This window comes from Musca autumnalis, unplaced genomic scaffold (assembly GCF_047663935.1).
Source record: "Musca autumnalis isolate F117 unplaced genomic scaffold, ASM4766393v1 scaffold_4, whole genome shotgun sequence".
Lineage (NCBI taxonomy): Eukaryota > Metazoa > Arthropoda > Insecta > Diptera > Muscidae > Musca > Musca autumnalis.
Window position 1 is genome coordinate 113,063,489 of NW_027411977.1, and position 24,598 is coordinate 113,088,086.

At 34.1% G+C, this 24,598-nt stretch overlaps 1 protein-coding gene across 2 annotated transcripts; it reads right to left on the reverse strand.

Annotated features, from left to right (window-relative positions):
- Positions 1-399: 399 nt before the first annotated feature.
- Positions 400-24,598, reverse strand: LOC141401005 (odorant receptor 63a-like). 2 transcript variants are annotated; one of them, XM_073980776.1, is made up of 9 exons: positions 24,359-24,598; positions 24,199-24,298; positions 14,733-14,871; positions 14,476-14,667; positions 14,171-14,275; positions 13,913-14,078; positions 1,291-1,498; positions 1,075-1,230; positions 400-1,005 (listed from the first exon to the last, which is right to left on the reverse strand). In XM_073980776.1, exons 1-9 carry the CDS (start codon positions 24,493-24,495, stop codon positions 946-948), a joined length of 1,263 nt encoding a protein of 420 aa, XP_073836877.1. In that variant the 5' UTR covers positions 24,496-24,598; the 3' UTR covers positions 400-945. The 2 variants fall into 2 exon arrangements, with proteins under 2 accessions (XP_073836877.1, XP_073836879.1); XM_073980778.1 differs by having other exon boundaries at positions 14,733-14,799; positions 24,359-24,586.

The following is a 24,598-nucleotide window of genomic DNA, read 5'->3' on the forward strand; positions in this document are numbered from 1 at the left end:
ATGTTTAACATAAAACCGTTTAACTTAAAAAGTTTTTTACCTATTTTTATTTATGTAAAACAATTTTAAAAAAATATTTTGGCAACATTTTCCAACACTAATTTTTAAATTTTATTATAGGCGGGACTCTTACTTATCGGACCAAATCAAAACTTTTGATAAATGTTTGCGCCATTCAAAAAATCACGTGTTTTTCTGAAGTAAAATTGAAATAATTTATGTAAAACAATTTTAAAAAATTAAAAAAAAAATATTCTGGCAACGTTTGCCAACACCCATTTTTGATCTTTCTTATAGGCCGGACTTACAAAATACAGAGTGCACAGCTGAAAATAAGTTGTCCGATTCCTTACCATTTCAAAACACTGATAAATACTCAGATTAAAAAAAAAACAAATATTTCAAAATATTGTGAGCAAATTAGCAAATTATGTGAAACAAAAATTGGACTTATCCGAGTGCCAATGGTGCTCTAAATCTTCTAGAGTGGTGCTACTTATTTTTTATAATGTGATTATAGCTTCGTTCCAGTACTTTATTAATGATAAAAGTGTCAAAAGAGCAAACTGTCTGTTGAAATTGAGTTCCACAAACACATTTTTCCAAAATGTACGGGCACGGAAAAATGGCTGAAACATCAAAAAAACTGGAGCAAATGTCAAAGTCGCGTATCAGCCAATCAGAAGCCGACAAACATGTTGCACATTTTCGCCCGCCCAAATTTGTCGTGTAAAAAGTTTCTAAAGAGAAAGCTATTCAGCGCCATTTTTGTTCAAAGAGAAGTGAGCATTTTGCAACTTTTTTTCGTGTACTGGAGCGCATTTTGGGAAAAAATGTGCAAAATGTGTAAAAACTTTTGAGCTCTGGAACGAAGCTTATGATATGACGCTTCAGTTTTATTAATTTTGTATCCATGGCATAATCATGTTCCAAGTTTATAAATTTTTAATCCATTCCATTGAGGTTTTTTAGCAGCAAAAAGTAGGAGCCACTAGTTTGAACAATCTGCAAATAAATGCGTATTAAATAGTTTTAAACAGAGGGACATTCATATAAACGTAGACGAATATTTACCGACAACAAAGTCATATGAGACATTGTTGTGAATCCCGACACTTGCAGATACAACGTTCGATTTGTCCTCATAATCATCATATCGATAATATATTTAAATTGTTTAGATTCACTGTACCAGCTGCAATTGTACCAAGCGCTAGGAGATTTTTCACTCTTTAAAAAAAAGTTTAAAGATTTATGAAATGGACTTTACAAATAAGATTATCCATGTACCTGTGTTATAATCTTTTGTCCGTTGTAACAATAAATGGCTATTTGAAGTCCTGCAGCACACAAGAAACACAACATTTTGAGAAAGAGTGTAATATCCTCTTCCAAACCGATGTTAGCCATGAACATGACCACACACAACACTAACATGCTCAGGAGACATTGAGCCAAACTGGGATTTTTATACATGCCATTAATTTTGGCATAGTAACTAGAAAAGAGAGAATATCAAAAATAAAAAAAGTAAAAAAATCGTTAATTTTTATACCCTCCACGACAAAATATTGTGAACTAAAATGGAATAATTTGTTTTCTTTCCTGTCCACAACTTTGGGTAGAGATATTTCATAAAAATGTGTAAAATCGGGCGGCACCTATAAAAAACATGCTCCTATGTTGACAAATTTTGGTGGAGAAGTTTTGTAACTACTGGGAACCTAAAATGTCAAATTACAAGTAGTTCGTTCATCAAATTTAATTATACTCCTCAAAACACCTAAAATCGTGAGGTACATGTGGGGGCTATGCCAAAACATGAACGTATGTTGACAATATTTTGTGGAGTAGATTTGCAACCACCGGACAGTGCGAAATATGGGAACATTAGTCGAACTTTACTCAAATTTTGAAGTACAAAGATATCATGATATTCTTTTTATAAACAATTAAGCAAAGGTTATAGCCGGAAGGGGCCGACCATGTGATTCCCTACACCACTGCCCCTGGGATTAGCTTTCAGCAAATCAAAATTTCTTTACGGAACAAATAAGCTTATTGTAAGAAATTACTTTGACGATTCTGCCACTTTATCACATTAAGTTTGGGACCTACAGTTTATCACAGAGTCCGAACGGCGTGTCCTAAGACATCACTTTTAGAGAAGTTTTATATGGCTGAAATACTCAGAAAATGTCGGCAACATTACTGAGGTGTATTTTGCCACCGTTGATGTTACTTCGCCGTTGAAAGTTGATATATATATATATATATATATATATATATATATATATATGCTGTTAACACAAAAAACCAGCAAAAGAGACGATTCGAGAGAGACATTTTGACAGTCCTTTCACTGAGAGTTTGCAAATTCTTGCTGGACAAATTTCTTCTAGCAAACACTAGCAATTCTTCTTCTTCCTGAAAACATTCAATCATCTGTTTTTAGTTGATTTATGTTTGTGAAAATTAAAAACAATTTTATTGAGGAAATAACATAGTCTAATTGTATTGTTTTATGGAGAACAAATTTATAAGGTGGAAAAATATTTTTTTGTTTCATTTTCTTTTTTATTTTTAATAAAATACAACGTGTTTGCTTCGTTTATTGGCGGACAAATTGTTCTGTTTCGGCAAGTCAGCTGATTGCTTTCTGGTTTTTGCTAGGAAGGTGTCTGTTTACTTTTTACAATTTTCTAGCAAAGGATAATAAAAACCCCTTACTCTCTGAGAAAGTTCTTGCTGGACAATTCTCGCTTGGAAAGTAACCAGACCATTGCTGTCCAAAAAAATGAGAGAGAATTGTTTGGAGAGTAATGTCCCTTTGTTAAACAACGGCTGACATGGCTCTCATTTGGATTTGTTATTCCCTGTTGTTACGACAACGTGCAGGCGTGTACATCAACGAACCAGACAGACTTAATGCTGGGAATATCTCTTTCTGATAGAGAAAAATTGTAGCATGGGAGGAAAATGTTGTTTTCTACACAAAACCTATTATATATTAGGCAGTAGACCCGTTAGTTACCCAGGAGACACATTATTGCAATTTGCATCAGGGGAAAGGTCTCTTTCCATAGGTAGGCTACTTCGCTGGTATATGCCCTCCAGAAAGTAAAATATGGACCAAATTTTAAATTTTTATATTTTTCATACAAAAGTAATGGTCCATTTAACCCACTAGTTAATATGAGATCATCATCCAAAATTGTAGGCATGTTCTTCGACCTCAACTCTTACATCGTGAAAAATCTCATGACTATTGATCTATAATTGCGACCTCCAGCGTGCTTCTGATTACACCACAAACAAATAACTGGATATATTGGACTGTAACTCTGTTATCTGAGCACGTAAATCAACATAATTAGCATAATTTAAAGGTCAAGACATGGCCTTTCAAATGTTATTTACGTGGGCGGAATGTATCTTCGAGGAATACATACAGTTTGTCAAGTAATTGTTTTCGAAACAAGAATACAGAGATTTTTCTGTAATCTTATATATAAAAGACAATGTGTGTATGTTAGTATGTTCCCAGCAAACCAAATGTCCGACAAGTCTGAACAATTTTGGAAGCAACGTCGTTCAGATTTCTAAACGATTTTACGGAGGAGAAATTGTTCAGATTTTGTACCGATTTCGTTCCGATATCCAAGCAAATGTCGGAATTAAATTTCACTTCCGAATTTCCCAAAGATTTTCTTCAGATTTCGTTACGAAATCGGATCGAAATCGATACGATGTCGCTCCGACATTTCGTTCCGAAATTATGCCAACCACTTCATACAACTTTCGTTAAGATATCGTTACGATTTCGGATCAGACATCGGACGTATCGTCCGAATTTTGTTTCGATTTCGTTAAGATGTCGGTACGATTGGTTTGCTGGGTTTGTATGTTCCGTATACACTCCAAAACGGCTGAACAGATTTTCTTGAAAATTTCAGAGAATGTATATGGAACACCCGTGGTGAAAATAGGCTACATATTTTTTTGAATTTCGGAGGAGGCGGGGTACCTCCTCCATGCCCTAATTAAAAAAACGCTATTTTAACACGCCCATTGTTTTAAATATGTTACATATCCAAAACTACTGAACCGATTTTCCTGAAAACTTCAGATAATGTACAGGAAGGACCCGTGGTGAAAAAGGTTATATATTTTGTTGAATTTCGGATGGGGTACCTCCCATAGCCCCTTTTTTGAAAACACTATTTTCGGAAAACATTCGAACGTATCGGTTAGAAAATAAATTTGCGAGGCGACGGTGGTTGAATGTCCGATCCAATCTACTTATTTAGGGCCCAAAGACCGGAAACTACTGAACCGATTTTCCTGAAAATTTCAGAAAATGTACAGGGATGATCCCTGGTTAAAATAGGCTATATATTTTGTTGAATATAGGAGGGGGCGGGTCCTATTTTTTTTAAACGCTTCATTTGTAAAACTTGCGAACATTTTGGTTTGAAAATGAATTTGCAATGGCGGTTGTGTCTCTCACCTTAGGTCCTTATTTGGGACCTAAATGCACGACATGCATTTTTAAATATGTTATATCTTCAAAACTTCTGTACCGATTTTCATGTATTTTTCAGATTATGTACAGGGATGTCCTCTGGTAGAAATAAACTATATATTTTGTTGAATTTCGGCACAGCGGGGTTTAAAAATTAATTCGATAGACAATGATGGTTGTGTCTCGGACCCGAGGCACTTATTTGTGTTCTTAAGACCCGACCGCGCTCACTTTTTTCAATATGTTGCAAATTAATGGAAATGCCAGCATAACGAAGCTTTGGTCATATTGGAAAGCAAGTATTAAATTAGAAGACAACATATCGATAGCTCAGGTATTTAACATACATTATAAGAAGGTGGAAGGACGATACAGTGGACCCTTAAGTTGCCGCTGGATATTCATTTGAATGAAGGGCACACATGCAATATTAAATAGAAGTTATCATTTGGAACGAATGTACGGTTGCACATAAAAATTCCCTTTAAGCCAGGAGGAGGCATTGTGACTCACAAGAGAGCCCATTTGCTCTAAGTGAGCGTAAATTTGTTGTCGCTCACAGCCTGTGTAGATGCTAACACGTTGTGAACAACAACAAATTTACGCTCATTGAGAGCACAAGAGAGACCCACAAATGTTCTCTGCCTCACTCTGCTTTAAGCCCAGGTCAGGCACCATACTTTTCTATTGCATACTTTACGGGGCGTCATTGTGTGAGTGCATGCTTTTTCAATGGGTTGAATTGTGTGTGTGGAGAGAGCAACGCTAAATGAGCGCACACGGGCGCCTAATTGCCTGACCTGGCTTTAAGCTTTAGATCGATTCTTGAGGATTTAAGAAGTAATCCGCGTTATTGTTATTCAGTTATTGTACTCCAGCAGATGAAATAAATGCATCCCTTAAGTCATCAGTTCTTTGGCGGTATGTTAAACTAAAACATAAACATATTACATAAAACTGTTTCAAGGGCCAGCAACGCGGACCGGGTCGGCTAGTAATTTATGAAAAACAAAAAATATTCATAATTGTGATAAAAATTCCGGGTTTTTTTGACGATTTATTTAAGACAAGACAGGATGAATAAAGAAAAAATTAACCCACGTAGAAAACTAATTTCTGTATAAATTTATGAAAAATGGCTGATAATTATGATAAAAATTTCGGGTTTTTTGCAAAAAATAGTTGGAAGACTTATTTAGGACAAGGTAAGACGTATAAAGAAAAAATTAACCCACGTAGTCCAATAAAAATAACAATAACCAATAACTACATGTAATGCAAGTTGTCAAATAAATGTTTTCAAAAGGTAATAGAGGTTCCAAAATACCCCATCTTTTAGGTAAATACTTGAAAATCATGACATTTTATGAATTTAATTCTTAATAGGGATTAACTACTAACAAGTATCAACAATATTAGGCATCGAATATTCGTACTAGGAGGGTTACCATATGGGCCAAAGGAGTACCAGGTCATATTACATGTAAACAGAGGGTCCTATAGGTCTTAAACCGGGAATATCTGAAAACTAAGAAGTTTTATGAGTTTCTTTAGTTCTTTCGGATGGATTGGCATCAACTAAAATAAATATTATATTCAGAATAATTAAATCAGGAGGGTTGCCAGATCAACTAAAAAGGTACCAGATTATATAAACAGTAAATGAGACCATCTGAATCCATAACCAGGGCTTCAGATTTGTTTATTTAACTCAAATTGAATTAGGGGATAAGGCAATTATCTAAAACAAACCAAAATATGACATAAAACTACAAAAATCGCTTAGAAATACATACATATGCAAGATATTGTCAGTCTATACTGATTTTATAATACACCTTTTTCAGATGTAATTCGAATTATTTTAATTGTAATTCGAGAATTCTATTTGTAATTCGTAACATTTCATTTGTAATTCAAGAATTCAATTTATAATTCGAATTATTCCATTTGTAATTCGAATTATTCCATTTTTAATTCGAATTATTCCATTTGAAATTCGAATTATTCCATTTGAAATTCGAATTATTCCATTTGTAATTCGAATTATTCCATATGTAATTCGAATGATTTCCTTTGTAATTTCAAATAAAATAATTCGAATTACAAATGAAATAACTCGAATTACAAATAAAATAATTCGAATTTCAAATGGAATAATTCGAATTACAAATAGAATAATTCGAATTACAAATGGAATAATTCGAATTACAAATGGAATGTTACGAATTACAAATAGAATTCTCGAATTACAAATGAAATGTTACGAATTACAACTAAAATGTTTCGCATTACATCTGAAAAAGATGTAGACATCCAATTTAACTGTTTAGAGCCAATTCAGAGCAATTCTCTAATTTTTTAGCTTCCATGGTAACACTGATGCATTATTTTCCCGTCAGCATTATTTCCCAGTAAAAAATATGATGCAGTAGTACTGCAGAGTACTCGAAATGTGTCCAATTGATCGTAGTACGCATTTCTGAAAATTGTCGAAATCTGTACCCCATACATTTCTAAGCAATATTAGTCTCCTACTGCGATATTTCCGATTGTTTCTTGAAATATCATTATCTCTTAATTAATTTGAAGTGAAACAACAAACATCGGTGCCCTCTTTTGAGACAAAGGTGGTCTCGTTTACTGTTTATATAATCTGGTACCTTTTTAGTTGATCTGGCAACCCGAATATTCTGAATGTAATATTTATTTTAGTTGATGCCAATCCATCCGAATGAACTAAAGAAACTCATAAAACTTCTTAGTTTTCAGATATTCATGGTTTATGTTAGTAAATAATCCCTGTTAAGAATAAAATTGCATTTTCAAGTATTTATCGAAAATATGGTTTATTTTGGAACCTCCATGACATATCGAAAATATTTATTTGACAACTTGCATTACGAGGGCAGTTCGGACACTTCTTAGCCTAGCACAAAAAGCGCGGTATAAACAGAAAAAAGTTAAGTGTTTTGGTAACTTCCATCTCTGTTATGAACATATGTTAAATTTTGTTTCGATCTGGCAACTCCTTCATATAGAAACAGGTGTTCAAAAAAGACGCATCAGCAATTTTTTTTACAATGGAAAAATTAGAAATGCGTGCTGTCATTAAATATTTACACAAAAAAAGGTTTATCGGGACAAGAAATTCATAATGATATGGTGAATGTGTTAGGTGAAAGTGCTCCTTCATATGCAACAGTAAAAAATTGGGTTGCTGAATTTAAACGTGGTCGTACAAGCATTGAAGATGAACCACGTAGTGGACGTCCTAAAACAGCAGTACATGTAGTTATTGGTTTTCGTTATTTTTATTGGACTACGTGGGTTAATTTTTTTCTTATACGTCTTACCTTGTCTTAACCCTTTCGGTGATTCTATGCCATATGGCATAACCAGTTTTTGAAGCCCGTTTTAAGGCAAAATACTTTTTTAATAATGTTGTATTTTTCCCTGAAGTGTTATTTAAAAATAATTCGACAAAAATTTTTGATTGGTGGACCCTATACATTGTTATGTCTCAAAAAGAAAGCGCTCCTCGTTCGATTTAAAATTTGCATGAAAATACCATCTTATAATTTTATATATTTTATTAACAAAAATAATTTTTTTGTTAACTTTTTGTATTTAATTTAGTAGATAATCATTGCCTTAATAATTAAAACGAAAAAAGTTCCGAAATATAGTTCAATGGAGCTGCCAGATTTTTTATATTTCATACTATGCTATTTGGCATAGTTTTTTCCCAACAGAAATGTTTCACTTTGTTTGACTCCCAGATCTTCTATTGTAAAACCCCTAGATCTTCTATAAGAAGTCCTCCAGATCTTGCATAAATAGACCTCCAGGTCTTCTATACGAAGACTTCCAGGTCTTCTATAAGGAAACCTCCAGATCCACCATAGGAAAACCTCCAGATGATGTATAACAATTCTTGCAGATTTTCTAAAATAACTCCTCCAGATATTATATAAGATGGCCCCAACGTCATCTACAAGCTAACCTCCAGCCCTTCTATAGGATGACATTCAGGTGTTCTATAAGAAGTCCTTAAGATCTGCTATATGAAGACATTCGGGTCTTCTATAAGAAGTCCTCAAGTTTTTCTATAAGAAGCCCTAAAATCTTCCATAAGAAGACCCTAGGTTTTCTATAAGAAGACCCTAGCTTTTCTATAAGAAGACCCTAGGTTTTCTATAAGAAGACCCTAGGTCTTCTATAAGAGGCTTTAAATGTTCTAAAAGAAGACCTCCAGATATTCTATAAGAAGACCTTCTATGTGAAGACCCCCAAATCTTCTAATAGTAGACCTCCAGATATTCTATAAAAAACCTTCATGTCTTCTATAAGTAGACCTCCTGGTCTTCAATGAGAAGATGTTATGCTTTTTTAAAAGAAGGACCCCTGCTCTTCTATGAGAAGACCATCTGGTTTTTTATAAGAAGGTCTCCTGCTCTTATATGAGAAAACGTCCTGCTCTTCTATGAGCATACATCCTGCTCTTATATAAAAAGACCTCCTTCTCTTCTATAAGAATACCTTCTGTCCTTCTATATGCAAACGTCCTTCTCTTCTACGAGAAGACGTCCTGCTCTTCTATGAGCAGACCTCCTGCTCTTGTATAAGAAGACCTCCTTCTCTTCTATAAGAATACCTCCCGCCTTCTATATGCAAACGTCCTGCTCTTCTATGTGAAAACATCCTGTCCTGTCCTTCTATGAAAAGACGTCCTGCTCTTCTATGAGCAGACCTCCTGCTCTTATATAAGAAGACCTCCTGCTCTTCTATAAGAAGACCTCCTGCCCTTCTAATTGCAAACGTCCTGCTCTTCTATGTGAAAACATCCTGTCCTTCTATGAGACGACTTTTGCTCTTCCAGGAGAAGACATCCTACCCTTCTATGAGAGGACCTTCTGCTTTTTTATGATATGACGTCCTGCTCTTCTATAAGAAGACCTCTTCCTCTTCTATAAGGCCTCCTGGTCTTCTATAAGATGAAATTTAATTAAAAACTTGAATATTTTAGTTTTGTTTTTTTTCCTTTAAATACATTCTATGCCATATGGCATAGTGTCCAAAAACCACTTTTCCAAACAAAATGTTAAAAAATTAGTTTTTATTATACATATAGTGGGCTTAAGTATATATAAAATTGAAAAAATATATTTTTCAGAACAAAACAAAAAAGAAGCACCGAAAGGGTTAAATAAGTCGTCCAACTAATTTTTGCAAAAAACCCGACATTTTTATCATAATTAGCAGCCATTTTTCATAAATTATTACAGAAAAAATTTAGTTTTCTTGGTTCGAAAACAATTACTTGACAAACTGTATATATTTTTTCACACAAAAGTTGTGGTCCATATTTAGAGGGTTAATATTATATGATCACTATCTCATATTGCAAGCTTCTTCTTTGTTATATACTCTTAACATAGTTAAAATTTCGAGGCGATCGGACTGTTATTGCGACCTAGAGAGTAGCTACAAAATCGGATAAAAATTATGTTTTTGGTCCATTTCACCCGCTAAATATTTCACGATCATCACCAATAACAATATTCTGGTCTGAACCCGACCTCCATGCAAAATTTCGTGACGATCGGTCCATAATTGCTGCCTGGAGTTTAATTACAATTTATAATGGACAGACGGACGGACACACATCACAAAATCGCTTTATCCCGTCGAGATATGAAGATTGGTATACCACATTGAGGGCCTAGGACCGATATTTCGCGGTGTTACAAGCATTTTTCCCCAAAACAAACTTATAATACCCTTTACACATAGTGGTGTAGGGTATAAATATATTGGTAAGGATCCCTCCATAAATACCTCATATTTTATTTCACGATTTTCCCCGCATAGCATCCAGAAGTTAAACTTTTTATTTATCAAATTTTTTCTTTATAAATAGTACATCGGTTTGTGTAAGTTAATCTTTATAAATAAAAATCAAATGTCGTTCGTTGGTAATGACATCAGTTGAGAACGGCTGGGCCGATTTGGATAATTCTTTTTTTTTTTTTTTGAAATGTTCGCCAAAATCCAACTTAGGTTTTTATGCAAAGAAAAATTGACCATACCCACTTTTACTCCCATTTTTTTTTTAAATTTTTATCTTTTCTGCAAAAACTACTAAACCGATTTTTCTGAAATTGTCAAGGAATGTACAGTGATGGCCCCCGGTTAAAATGGGCTACAAATTTTGTTGAATTTCGGAGGGACGGGGTACTTCCCCTATACCCCATTTCTTTAAAAATGCTATCTATACCTATATAAATGAAAATCAAATGTCGTTCGTTGGAATCAGTTGAGAACAGCTGGACCGATTCGTATAATTCTGTTTTGGAATGTTCGCCCCATTGGTACAGAAACTTCCTCACTAAATGATGGACATAGGTACAGGTTTTGGTATAGCCCCCATATAGCGGTACCACCTGATTTCAAATGTTTAAAGAATTTTATCTTAATTTTTAACCCGAATAGGCTGTAAGTTGGCATTTTAATGCCAAAATTGGAAAGGAGAATATCTCTGGCCCAGCAGTCTGGAAATTGAGTCTCCACAGTGAAACATCTGACAATGGAATGAGGCCGATAAAATTCGCTGCTGCAAAAAATAACCATATTTAAGCATCTCGACATACATAAGGGCAACTGTCCCCAGACCCCAAAAAAATCAAATTTATCACGGTGTGATAGATGAAGACATTCATCGAACTTTTCAAGGAGCAAACAATGACTCGGATCACCACCACCAAATAAAGTACAAACAGATACAACACGGAAGTTGCATATTGGTAAGCTGCAATCACAATAGATAGCCTGAGCATATTTCACGCAACTAGCCCAATTGCTTAATCAAACCACTCCTCGTCCCGATAACTTGTCAGCACATTGGCAAAGTTTTGCCCACTCCATGCAAACAGCCGCAAAATCCGTACTTGGATACCAGAGACCTCCACCTAGGAACCCATGGTATGACAAGGAGTGTCGAGCTGCTACCAAAGAGAAGAATGCAGCATATAGGGGTACTCTACAATGAGTAACAACGCGTTGTGGATGAGAGAGTTATCGGGAGAAAATGAGAGAGGAGAAAAGGAGAGAGGAGAAACTTTTATTCCAAAAGAAAAAGGGAGGATGAAAAAGTGCGAGATATAAACGAGCCAGAATGAAGTGCGGAAATTCTACTAAAGAGAACAACATCAAGCTGATGTCGTTAACACAGGTACATCCTCCTGTAGAAACGAGCAAGTTAACCTCGGACCTATTCCACAAACAACTTATCACTTCGCACTTATGAAGAGAAAAAAATTTTGCTATGTGATTATACATACAGTTTGTCAAGTAATTGTTTTCGAACCAAGAAACCTAAAATTTTTCTGTATTAATTTATGAAAATATACTGATAATTGTGATAAAAATGTCGGGTTTTTGCAAAAATTAGTTGGACGATTTATTTAAAACAAGACAAGATGTATAAATAAAAAATTAACCCACGTAGTCCAACAATAATAACTAAAACCAATAACTACATGTAATGCACGTTGTCAAATAAATGTTTTCGAAATGTAGTGAAGGTTCCAAAATCCCTATATTTTCGGTAAATACTTGAAAATCATGACAATTTATAAATTTTATTTATAACAGTGACTAAATGCTGATAAGTATCAACAATTTTAGGCATCGAATATTCGTACTAGGAGGGTTACCATATGGACCAAAGGAGTACCAGGTCATATTACACACACAGACAAATATATGTTAAAAACTGCAGCAAACATATAATATGTTTGGATCCAAACATAAATATGTTTACAACAGTCCCTAACATAACATATGTTTGGATCCAAACAAATATTTGTTTGGGACTGGTTGCAAACATATTTATGTTTGCATCCAAACATATTATATGTTTGCTGCAGTTTTTAACATATATTTTTCTGTGTGCATGTAAACAGGGTCCTATGGGTCTTAAACCGGAAAATCTAAAAACCAAGACGTCTTATGTAACCCTCCTAGTACGGATATTCGATGCCTAAAATTGTTGGTTCTTGTTTGTATTTAATACCTGTTAAGAATGCAATTTAAGAATACAAATATTTACCGAAAATACTACATTTCGAAAACATTTATTTGACAACGTGCATTACAGGTAGTTATTGGTTTTCGTTATTTTTTGTTGGACTTATATGAAGCGTCCAACTAATTTTTGCAAAAACCCGACATTTTTATTACAATTATCAGTACTTTTTTCATAAATTAATACAGAAAAATGTTAGTTTTCTTGGTTCGAAAACAATTATTTGACAAACTGTTCTGTTCCACAATTTCACTTTGCATTAAGACAGAGATGAACACGGAGAGAGTATTTGTATGGTGAATCCTACGAAAAGGTAAAGGCGAGTGCTCATCTTGTTCATCTATGCATTAAGAGGATTTTACTCTCACTGTGCTCTCAGAAAGAGGTCTTGCGCTCTCTTACGTTTTCTTTTGGGTTTTTCTGCAAAGTGATAACGCCAAATTTTCCACAAATAATTTTCATCATCTTTGCAGTTATTTTATTACTTAATTTTCTATTTAGCAATGCCAAATATGTAAAACATGAAGGTGGAAAGCGCAAGTTGTTCGGAAGTTCGGAGGAGGTTGATAGAAGGTTCGGATGAGGGTGTTCGGAGGTTTGGAGAGGTAGTTTGGATGTTCGGATGAGGTTGGTCTGAGGAGGTGGAAGTTCCGAACCTCCGAACAACCTCCTTCGAAATTCCGAACCTCCGAATCTCCGAATATCCTCATCCAAACCTCTGAACACACAAACGGTCAAAAAAAACAAAGTTTTTTGTTTTTTTGTTTTAGATAAAACTACCAAATTTCCGAAAATCGGGAGGTACCGTTATATGGGGGCTATATCAAAACATGGTCCAATATTGAAAATTTTGGTGGAAAATAGTGTGACTACTGAAAATCCCAAATATCGAATAACAGATAGATCGGAGAAAAAATTCAGCTAAAATCCTCCTCTAGTTGATGATGAAGTTATTACAACAGAAGGACAGACTGACATGGCTAAATCGATCATCTAAGAATTTAAACCTGATCAAAAATATATTTATAATATAAATATATAATAAAGTAGAGCAACGAATAGAGAGGAATGGAAATATTTTCTAAGCACGGGTTCAAATTCGTTCGAACTACTGCAAAACTCCTGCTGTTGTAGAAAATGTTTGTTTGATTGAAAGCAAAAATTAATCAAACATTTTTTTCAAAAAACAGAAGTTTGATAGTAATTCGATCAATTTTTAATTCGAATCGTCTTAGAGAAACATGCCATTAATGTTTTTTTACTTGTTCACGTTCACACAGATTTTTTAAATAACTTACTTGTAAATTCGTACATGTAATCTTGCACAACACAATAAATATTCCACTCGTTCGCTTTGAGGAATATCATTGTCAGTGGCATGTTCCAATAACATGTGTAAAATCTCAAAGAGAGCAGCACAGTGGACCACGATTACTATGAATATACCGTCAAAGCATACAGCACCTTTAGGGTAAAATTAAGCAATATATTGTATTATTTGCATACATAATATAAACCTTTTTGGTAAAAATTGCCCCTTCTAATGCTATACTTACACATTCCGCAAATATAATTTTCAATACCCGCTATAAAATACTGTATGGGATAGTAGGGCCAGGTCATGCCATAATCGTGCCACATTGGAAAGAGGGCTGGCATCGCTAGAAAGTGTGAAAGACAGACAAAGTCACATTAGACAAAAAAATAATTAACAATTTCTCATTATAACAATTCAGTAAGCCAAAAATTCAGATGTCCGAAATCTCGGCCCAATTCGATTTTCATAATGTATATTTCGCTTAATTTTTTTTATTTTATTCCACTGTGTTTATTATACTTTTCGTATGGATTTCGAACTTACGCAGCTGTAACGTAAAATTTTGCGGTTGTATATGTGTGTAATAATAATTGGCCGCTATACACGAAAACATATAAAAACCACAGGCCATCGTACAAGAAAACGTAAAGAAATTCAACTGATATTTAATGTGACGCCAAGAGCTATCGAGAATTCCTTTAATTTCTTTAAGCAAAAATTGTTTGCAATTAATGGCTGAAAAGAAAATGGAAAATTCAAAATTCTAATTAAATTGTAAGACTATTTAATTATAGACATACCCAAATCGAATATATCCAAGTCATAAAGCAGCGATCCATTTATGGCGGTATGCAGTAACTCATAGAACTCGTGTTGTACAAATACCAAATAGATTAATTTGAATATCGAAATCCATGCCTGATTAGCCGTACAGATAGCCTTAATATGATTCAATATGATAATATTAATATTTAATTGTATACATATTGGACATTTTATATTGCATTTACTAAACATAACGATAATCGTAGCAGAAACCATTGTTTACAGAGCACTTACACTTGCAATGAGCCTGTAAAAATTGAAAAGGTTTCATAATTCATTCAACTTCATATGCTTATAATCAGAGATGGTCTGTATGATGATGTTTTCGGTTTTCGACGGTCAGAAAGTTGTAAACCTCGAAAACGTCATATAGTCGTAGAAAACGTATAAAAAGTAGTAAACGTCGTAAACCTAAAACATCTATGTTACCATCATATTTATACCCTCCACCATACATCGTATGGAGGGTATAATTAAATTTGTCATTCCGTTTGTAACACATCGAAATATTCATCGGATATCCTATAAAGTGTATATATTCTTGATCAGGGTAAAATTCTAAGTCGATATAACCATGTCCGTCTGTCTGTTGATATCAAGATACAGCTCGCAATTTTTAAGATAGAGTTTTGTAATTTGGTGCAGAAGTTTCTATTACTCCTAGAATAATTGGTATTGTAAATGGGCTATATCGGTCCACGCTTTGATATAGCCCCCATAGAACGGTACCACCCGATTTTCGGTATTCTGAATTTTTGAGACTCATTATCACAACGAAATAGCTGAAATTTGGTACTTAGTCTTTGTTGGGGATATAAAACTCTCCCTGAGAAATTTGTCGGTATAGGTCCACGCTTTCATATAGCCCCCATAGAACAATACTTCCCGATTTTCGGTATTTTGAAGTTTGTGGCATCAATATTCCACCGAAGTTTTTGGAATTTGGTATATTCGTTGGGGATATGTAACTTTGTACATGAAATTTGTCAGTATTGGTATACGTTTTGATATAGCCCCCAAGAACGGTACCGCCCGATTTTCGGTATTTTGAAGGTTAGCTTCCTTATCACTCCGAAAGGGCTGACATTTGGTACTTTGTCTTCGCTGGGGTATATATATATATATATATATGAGATATTTGAGATATTTGCTCTCATATGGACATGTAATGGATTTGACAAAGCTTACCCTTGCATTTCTTGAGACTTGGATGCTTCTGAATCTAATTTTCAAACGAAGTTCGATATTATTATCTAAATTGCATGGATTGTGTGTCAAAGTTTGCTTAACAAACGACGTAAGAAACGGGACTGTAGATATTTGCTCTCATATGGACATGTAATGGATTTGACAAAGCTTACCTTTGTATTTCTTGGGACTTTTGTCGGTATAGGTGCACACGGTAGTTTGAAGGCTTTAGCTTCTTTATTACACTGAATGGCTGAAATTTGGTAATTAGTCTTCGTTGGAGGTATGAAACTTTCCCCCGGAGTTTTGTCGGTCCACGCCTTCATATAGACACCATAGATCGGTACCTCCCGATTTTCGGAATTTTGATAATTGTGCCCAGAATAATCCACCGAAATGGTATTTAGTCTTCGTTGGGGGTATTAAAAATTCCATAAGAAATTTGTCGGTATAGGTCCACGCCTTAGTGTAGCCCCCATAGAACGGTACCTCCGGATTTCCAGTATTTTGAAGTTTGTGGCATCAATATCCTACCGAAATTGTTGAAATTTGGTATTTAGTCTTCATTTGTCATTCCATATGAAATTTGTCGTTATAGGTACACGCCTGCATATAGTCCTATAGAAGTACATCCCAATTTTCGGTAACTTGAAGGTTGTGGACTCAATTTTCCAACGAAATGACCTGAAATTTTTAGGTAGAGGTCCACGCCTTCATATTACCGTTAAATAACGCTACATCCCATAGAACGGTACCTTCCGATTTTCGTAATTCTGGGGGTTGTGACGTCAATATCTCACCAAAATTACCAAAATTTGTTATTTAGTCTTCCATGGGGTTATAAATTCTTCCAGAAGAGAATTATCAGTATAGGTCCACGTCTTTCTATATCCTACATAGAAGCGTAACTCTTGATTTTCGGTATTTTGAAGGTTTTACCCTCATTATCTTACCGAAATATCGGAAGTTTGGTATTTAGTCTTCTTTGAGTCTAAAAACTTTCCTCCAGAAATTTATAGGTATAGATCGTAGTTTTGATATAGCCCCCATAAAACGGTACCTCCCAAAGTTCGGAATCGCTCATTCTGCTTCGAAATTCAATTATTCAGCGTTAGAGCATTGACAATTTCTGCGATCCTATTCTTTTCAACAAAGGAAAATTTGCCAAATCGTATCTTAACGGAAAAGGAACACATCTCCGAGGTTCCGAAACTATCTGAAAACCATCGATTGTGAAACTAATAACAACTGTGTTAACGAATATTATTTATTTACATCGCGAAATGCACTTCCCTTGCCGTAATTGTCAGTTAACAGGAGAGAGTCGAAGAAAATAGAAACACTTTGCCTCTCAATACCCACTCTCTGATAAACTGGCAGGTAAAATTGCATAAGGTAAAGATTCTAAATCGCCCTAAATAAGAAAAAAAACAAGTGAGCAAAGACTATAGTCGGGACTGGGCCGACTATGTGATACCCTACACCACTACCCCTGTGCATAAGTTTTTCACTGGTAAACATTTATTTTAGAGAGATGCCAATGTTTTCAGGTATCAGTTATCGGCAAACTGAACCAAAATAATAAATAATTAATTTTATATTTGACTACTGTCAACAATCTTCTTCGTACTGATTGAAAGCTTTGCTGCTCTTCCATATTGAGCATCTCTCCAATTAATTTTTTTTTCTGTTAAGTTAAATATCCTTATGTTTTGTCAATTTATTAAAAGAGGTCTTCGGACTTGGAATTAGAAAGAATAAATAAATTAAATTAAAAGACATGGTAGTCTCTATGGGAAATCCTACTGAATACCCTGTGACACAAAATGGAAGTCAAGGAAGATCTGGGGGTGGAAAATTCCCTTTCGGAATGAAAGCCCCTATTGAGTATATTAAGAACCCCTAAGGATCACATAGCTGACATTTCTGAGTTATTTCGTAATTCACCGCCAACAATGATTGAGAAAATAGCTTTATATCCCTATTTGGAGATAGTGTTTCATCATTTTGAGATGAATGTTTTCAGTTGAATAGCGTGAGGAATCTTTCTGTCGAATATTTTGTCCTTCCAGCTCAGTTCCTTCCATGTCCTTTTTGTTCTTGAACCGCAAAAGTAACACAAGATGAAATTTTGTACAAAAATGTTCACCCGAAAATTTTATGTAGGATCGGGAAAAGTAATAAAGGACGCCCAAGTTCAAAATATGTGCGCTGAATTTTAGTCTAAGGGATGATCTCCACTTGCAAATTTGAGAAAAACAAATACAAATAGCATTGAATATGTGGTCAAATTTTCAAGTCGATCGGAACAATCCTGCCTTAGATATGAGCGATGGAAGGGAAAAAACTAAAAACTTATTTTTCTCGAAATTACATTTAGAAATCGGATTATTAAAAACAGGCTTTCGTAGACGGCCATTTGCCACAATAATATTTTTCTCTTTCAGACAAAGAAAAAATCTACCAGCAAAGTTTCGTAGTTTTCTCGGAAAAAATTCTTGAAAACTGGCTTTTGTTGGGCTGTACAACTGGGGGTCTACATTTAAAGCCAATCTCATTGGAATTCATCCAGTTTAAAACTTGGTCATGAATTGCTTGTAATTTTTATCGTATGTAGTCCTTATGATTTGTATTGTCACTTAATTTTTACATATTTTGGCTTAAACATTTTTTCACGCGGAAGAATTCCGTACAGATAACCCGTCAAACCGGCAAAAACTTTCTAAGGGGTAGTTTACACCATATGTAAATGTCATATGACATGAAATTTTCCATTGTTATATATTCGCTAATATGTGCAATATTGTAGATTTTCCTTACGCCATTTACCTTGTGGGTCCACACCAGCAAAAATGTAAAAAACTACGTCTCCACATTGCTTCCGTCATATGACATTGATAGATAGTGTAAACTACCTCTAACGTGTATTTTGCTGTTATTTTCAATGTAAGATTCAGTAGTACAATATATAATTTTACATAATATTTATGTTCTGTAGTTGAGTATTATATTCGAACGAATGCCCTTTCTAAAGAATATGTAAAGAAAAACTAACAGATTAGCCTATACAAGCCAAAATATAGGAACAAGTTTAAAATTTCTACACATTTTATTCATTTTATGGTATAGGAATTCACTCTCGGAGTCGGAGTCGTGAAAAAAAAACTGGTCTGGAGTCGGAGTCGTGCCAAAAATACCTCGACTCCGAAACCCTGCTTATTACTGTGTCCCTTATTTGTGATAATTTTAGGCACAATTATCAATCAATTTTACTGAGGTACCACATTTACGCCATTATTATATGTTTTCTTTTGTTATGGTTAGAATTTTTCGAACAGATTTATAGCCTTCAGGTTAAAGGTAAAAGTGGTCGTTAAAATGATAGGAGGACCTCATCAAAATTAAATTTTGATGTGAAATGTTTGTATGTATATCATTAGAGACTCCGTATTCGCTAATTTTCAATTTTAAAATCCTTCTAATAGCAAAAAGAAACATATCATAATGGACCTTAGGGTTATAAGTGAGTACCAAACTTACAGTGTGTAAATAATTACTAGACATCGGATTTTGCATATTTGCATATTTTTTAATATTAAAGATACGAAGATTCTGATTGGACCAAAATTCGTTTCAAAGAAATCTAAATTCAATGGCAGGGTCATATTTCGTATTTATTTTGCATATTTGCATATTTTGCATATGCACAAAATATGCAAAAAATATGCAAAATATGCAAAAAAAATATGCAAAATATGCAAAAAATATGCAAAATATGCAAAAAATATGCAAAATATGCAAAAAAAATATGCAGAATATGCAAAAAATATGCAAAATATGCAAACAGTTTTTGGCCGAAAATCTTCATAAAAGTCGTAAAATTTTCATTTAAAGTTGGGAAAACCATCAAAAAATACATAACAGTGTTCTAAACTAAGACTGTTGGCCGTATAACGTCGATTTTTTCAGCAGATTAATTTGTTATTGAGACCATTTACGACAGTGTGGTGTAGGGTATAAAAATATGGTATCGTAATACCATTTTTTTATTATTAAACTATGTAAAAATATAAAATTTGATAAAATATCAAACGTTTTATGTTAAATTCAATATTTTCTATATCTTAATTTGTAGCATTGGGCTGGTTTTAACTCAAAGGACCAAATCGATCTCGGATTTTTTAGCGGGGGAGCCGTCTTAATCTTTTAGAATTGTTAGATTTTAAGATTACCAAAGTTTGAGCACAATTGGAATATGTTAGCACGTGCTACTGAGGCCGCGTAGTTATGAAAATCTAAAATTTTTGCAATTTGGCGACTTCGACGACCGATATATGTGGAACGGCTAAAGCTATTTGCCCGTATTATGCAATCAATTGAAGGCCATTCTGTTCTTAAAATTTCTCGCTGAGCAACAAAGTACGTAAGTGTTGCTGAATTTGAGATAATATAGTCAATGTCCCGAAAAAGGCCTTAGGGCAAAAATTGAGCATATTAAAAAAAACTTTTTTCTTCCTATATTATCAATATTTGGGAATGAAAAACGAATATATTTTACTTTATTTGAAAATGTTGCCTATTAGGGCGAAGATCTATTTTAGTTTTAATTAATTTCTCGTTGGAGTCGAGATTAATGACCGATTATGTTTGCAAGTGAAAAAGGAAAGCCGAAGCTTCGAACCCACACAACCACCATTATGTCACATGTTTTGCCTTTTGTAGAGACTCATCAGACATATCGGCCGTGGAATGGCTTCGCTATCCATCAAATATTTCCTTTTTCAAATGCAATTTTATTTTTACAAAGATGGACATTTGTACATTCATTGTATTGCTTCAATGACAAACGCTTACATTTTGTTCATACATATTTAAATTTACATAAGGGACTGACATAATGTGTTTTTGGAGCCATCTGGGTACAGATGACAACTTCTTGATGAACTCAACTGCTTGGTATGTCGCTCACAGTTTTCAAGTTGTTTACCATCCTTTACCCCTCCTGGTAATAGATGTTCAGTGCTCAAGTTGCAGGATCTTTTTCAAGAAATTCGGAGTTAAAGTTTAATCTCTTGAAAAACAATAAGGTCTCACTGGTAATTATACCTGGTAAACCTTTTTCTAGGAATTTTGGCATTTGATTTTTGTAAGTTTGGATCGAATATTTCTGGAGAAATTTCTATCTTTGTTTGTAAAGATTTTTGTCGTATTTTGCACTATCAGATCAATGTCAGGCCTATAAGTTCAGAACTAAGGTACCACATATGATTTATCATTTTATTATTTCCTTTATCTGATATTTGTCTGTGAATGCCTTCCGTAGTAAGTAAATCTTCAATGCGGTTTAGGTCTTGTTTTGGACCTAAAAAATATTTCTGAATATCGTTTTCACTATTATTTTTTTGTGTTAAACTCAATCTATTGTCTCTATTTCTTTTCAACCTATTGAGAATGTTTATTGGGTAAACATCCTATATTATATCTATATAAACATTATCTTGTTCGTTATACGTTTTGTAAAATCAATAACCCAAACTCTCACTTATAACACTCAGTTGCTGTCGTGTGGGATACCAAATAAATAAATAGAAAAAACATTTTGGGGGCGTTAAAGCAGTCTCGAACGATTTAAACGCAAGGTGCTTTTACGGAATGTGAGCTGTAGTTTTAAAACACTCTCGCCTACTTCGAGCTTGGATTTGTCAATCGCAGACTATTCTTATAGAAATCGCTTGAATATGTTTGGTTGATGTCCGGATGTGCTTCCAAACTTGCAGTCAAAAATTCCTCTCAACAATTTTTCTAACAAGTTTGTACAGTGGTACAGAAGCTCTCGACCTAATATATGCCCATTATTTTAGGCATCTGTACACTGCTAGTTCTTGTTTCTCCCATGAGCTACTGTCAGTTTCAGGAACGCCTAGGAGTTGTTCTTTACCTCCATGTGATACCAGAACAGCAACCCGTTTTTGCTTCTCTGTTTTGAGAACATCTGGTAATAGTTTTCCATGCCAGTGCACGCAAATAGCCTCGTTCCTTAAAGCTGTTGGGTGTATTTTTCGCGGTTTATGCTCCGCTGTTTACGGATAAAGCTTCTAGAGATCTTATATTTGTAGGGATCCGCTCCGATAGCTCCTACTGTAGCCAAAATGATACTATTAACGTTCATATACATCTTACAGGGGTCAAGCGCCAATGACAATTTCATAGTTACGATTTTCTTGAAGCCACGCTTGATTGTTTTCGGGACAGATCATTGAAAATGTATTGAAATATGAAAGCATTGACACACAAATTTCAGAAAAAGGAAATAACAGTATGGTTAATAATCTGTGGTATCTTGGTCCTGAACTTGCTGCCAGGTCACCGTTGGTTGATCCAACGGTGCAAAACGCCGTAAAGAACCAAAAGGCGACAAAAATCTTAACAAAGCAAAGATTCCAATTTCTTCAGAAATATTCGATCCAAACTTCCAAAGGAGCAACTGCTGAAATTCTTAGAAAAAGGTCCGGCATAATTCTTGTTGTTCAAGAGATTAAACATTAACTCCGAATTTCGAGGAGGCGCAAAGGATGGTAAACAACTTGAAAGTTGCGAACTACATAGTAGAGCGTTCTTCAAGTAGTCAGATGTACCCAGATAGCTCCAAAACCACATGATGTCTGACTCTTGAATAAATTTAAATTAGAACAATATGTAAAAGGCATTTGTTTTCATTCCAGAAATTGATAAAAAGAAATAAGATTTTTTTAATAACTCTATTTTCGCAAAAAGGCGTACATAGTCACGTTTTTCGGGACATTGGCTTTATTATCTCGAATGCAGTAATACTTACTTACTTTGTTGTTTAGCAAGAAATGTTAAGAACCGAATGACCTTTAGTTTAATGCATAATATAGACAAAAAGCTTTAACCATTCCAGAGAAATGGGTCGCCGAAGTCGCTAAATAGCCAAAAAATCGAGATTTTCATAATTTCGAGGCCCTAGTGGCACGTGTTAACATATTCCAATTGTGCTCAAACTTGGATAGTCTTAAAATCTGACCAAACTAAAAACTTTATGCGGGTGCCGCCTTAAAAAATCCGACATCGATTTGTTCCCTTTGAACAATAACCAGCCCAGTGCTACAAATTATGACAAAGAAAATATTGAATTTTACATAGAACGTTTGATATTTTATCAAATACAAGAATTGCAGAAAACCATCGATTATGAAACGAATGATGATATTATTTTGCTTCAACTGTGCTACAAAATACTTTTATTTACTTCGCAAAACGTGTTACTTGCTTAAAAAATATATCTTAGTCCCGGTTTTCAGTTGTGTTCTGTACCTAACAAACTGCGAGACGAAGTTCGCCGGGTCCCCTAGTTTATTAAATTAAAAAAAAAACAATTTTATAGAACTTTTAAAAATTGACATAGAGATCTTTTAAAAAGTCAATAGCATGTGTTGCATACACCATTTTCGCCAAAAGCCTGTAAAAAAGTGACACGATACACTCCGAACGCAAAAGCTCGAGAGAAATGTGTGAAAAAATTGACATTCTTCAAAAAATATTTTTTCAAATTTTTCGCAGATTTTCGAGATTTTTTTCGGTTTTATCCTTTTCTGCCATGGGACCATTCCGAATTGGTGCGAATTGTCAAAATCTGTTCAGCCGTTCTTGAGTTATAAGCGTAGTAACTAACATCATTCTTTTTTATATAAATAGATTCTACTTTTACATTGTTAAATAATAAAAAAAAAATTGTATTACGATACTATATTTTTATACCCTACACCACACTGTCGTAAATGGTCTCAATAACATAATAATCTGCTGAAAAAATCGACGTTAAACGGTCAATAGTCTTAGTTTAGAACTCTGTTATGTATTTTTGATGGTTTTTTCAACTTTAAATGACAATTTTACGACTTTTATGACGATTTTCGGCCAAAATCTGTTTGCATATTTTGCATATTTTTTGCATATTCTGCATATTTTTTGCATATTTTGCATATTTTTTGCATATTTTGCATATTTTTTGCATATTTTGCATATTTTTGGCATATTTTGCATATTTTTTGGCATATTTTTTGCATACTTTTTGCATATATTTTGCATATTTTTTGCATGTTTTTGATATGACCCCAAATATCGAAAAATTGACCTTTAAAACGCAGGATCCAAAATTTGAGTCCAATCGGATGAGAAATAAAAAACATGCAAAAATCCGATGTCTAATAATTACCAATTGAAATTACTCACATCAGCCGATTCAACAAATGGTTCCTTGCGTTTATTCCACACCAAACAGTATTGAGCACACAAACCAACCAGTGAAACGGAAATCAAGAATAAATTTACACTAATAAAATATACCAAAAATAATTAATTATCTCTCCTTTTATCGTTGTGATTAACGTACAGTTTAATGGGATCTTTAAAGGATGATTTATATTTAATGTTGACACCAGTCATAAAGGATATTGTATAAAATGTACTCAACATTTTATTATTCTCCACTTGCTTTTCTTCAAGTAAATCCAGTAGAAGTTGCGACATCGCATTCAACTTTCAATTTTTCGATTCTAAATTTAATGATTTTACTTGGAATTTAGAACTAGAACTGATGAATTTTAATATTTCTTCGAATATTTTATTGGGA

Bases quoted from the DNA above. Each gene is read 5' to 3' on its own strand.
- LOC141401005 (XM_073980776.1), bottom strand. From the start codon at position 24,495: ATGTCGCAACTTCTACTGGATTTACTTGAAGAAAAGCAAGTGGAGAAT. The intron at 24,299-24,358 runs GTACGTTAATCA...ATATTTTATTAG, and splicing joins TTTAAAGATCCCATTAAACT to TGTAAATTTATTCTTGATTT. The intron at 14,668-14,732 runs GTATGTCTATAA...TTTTCTTTTCAG, and splicing joins CTTGGATATATTCGATTTGG to CCATTAATTGCAAACAATTT.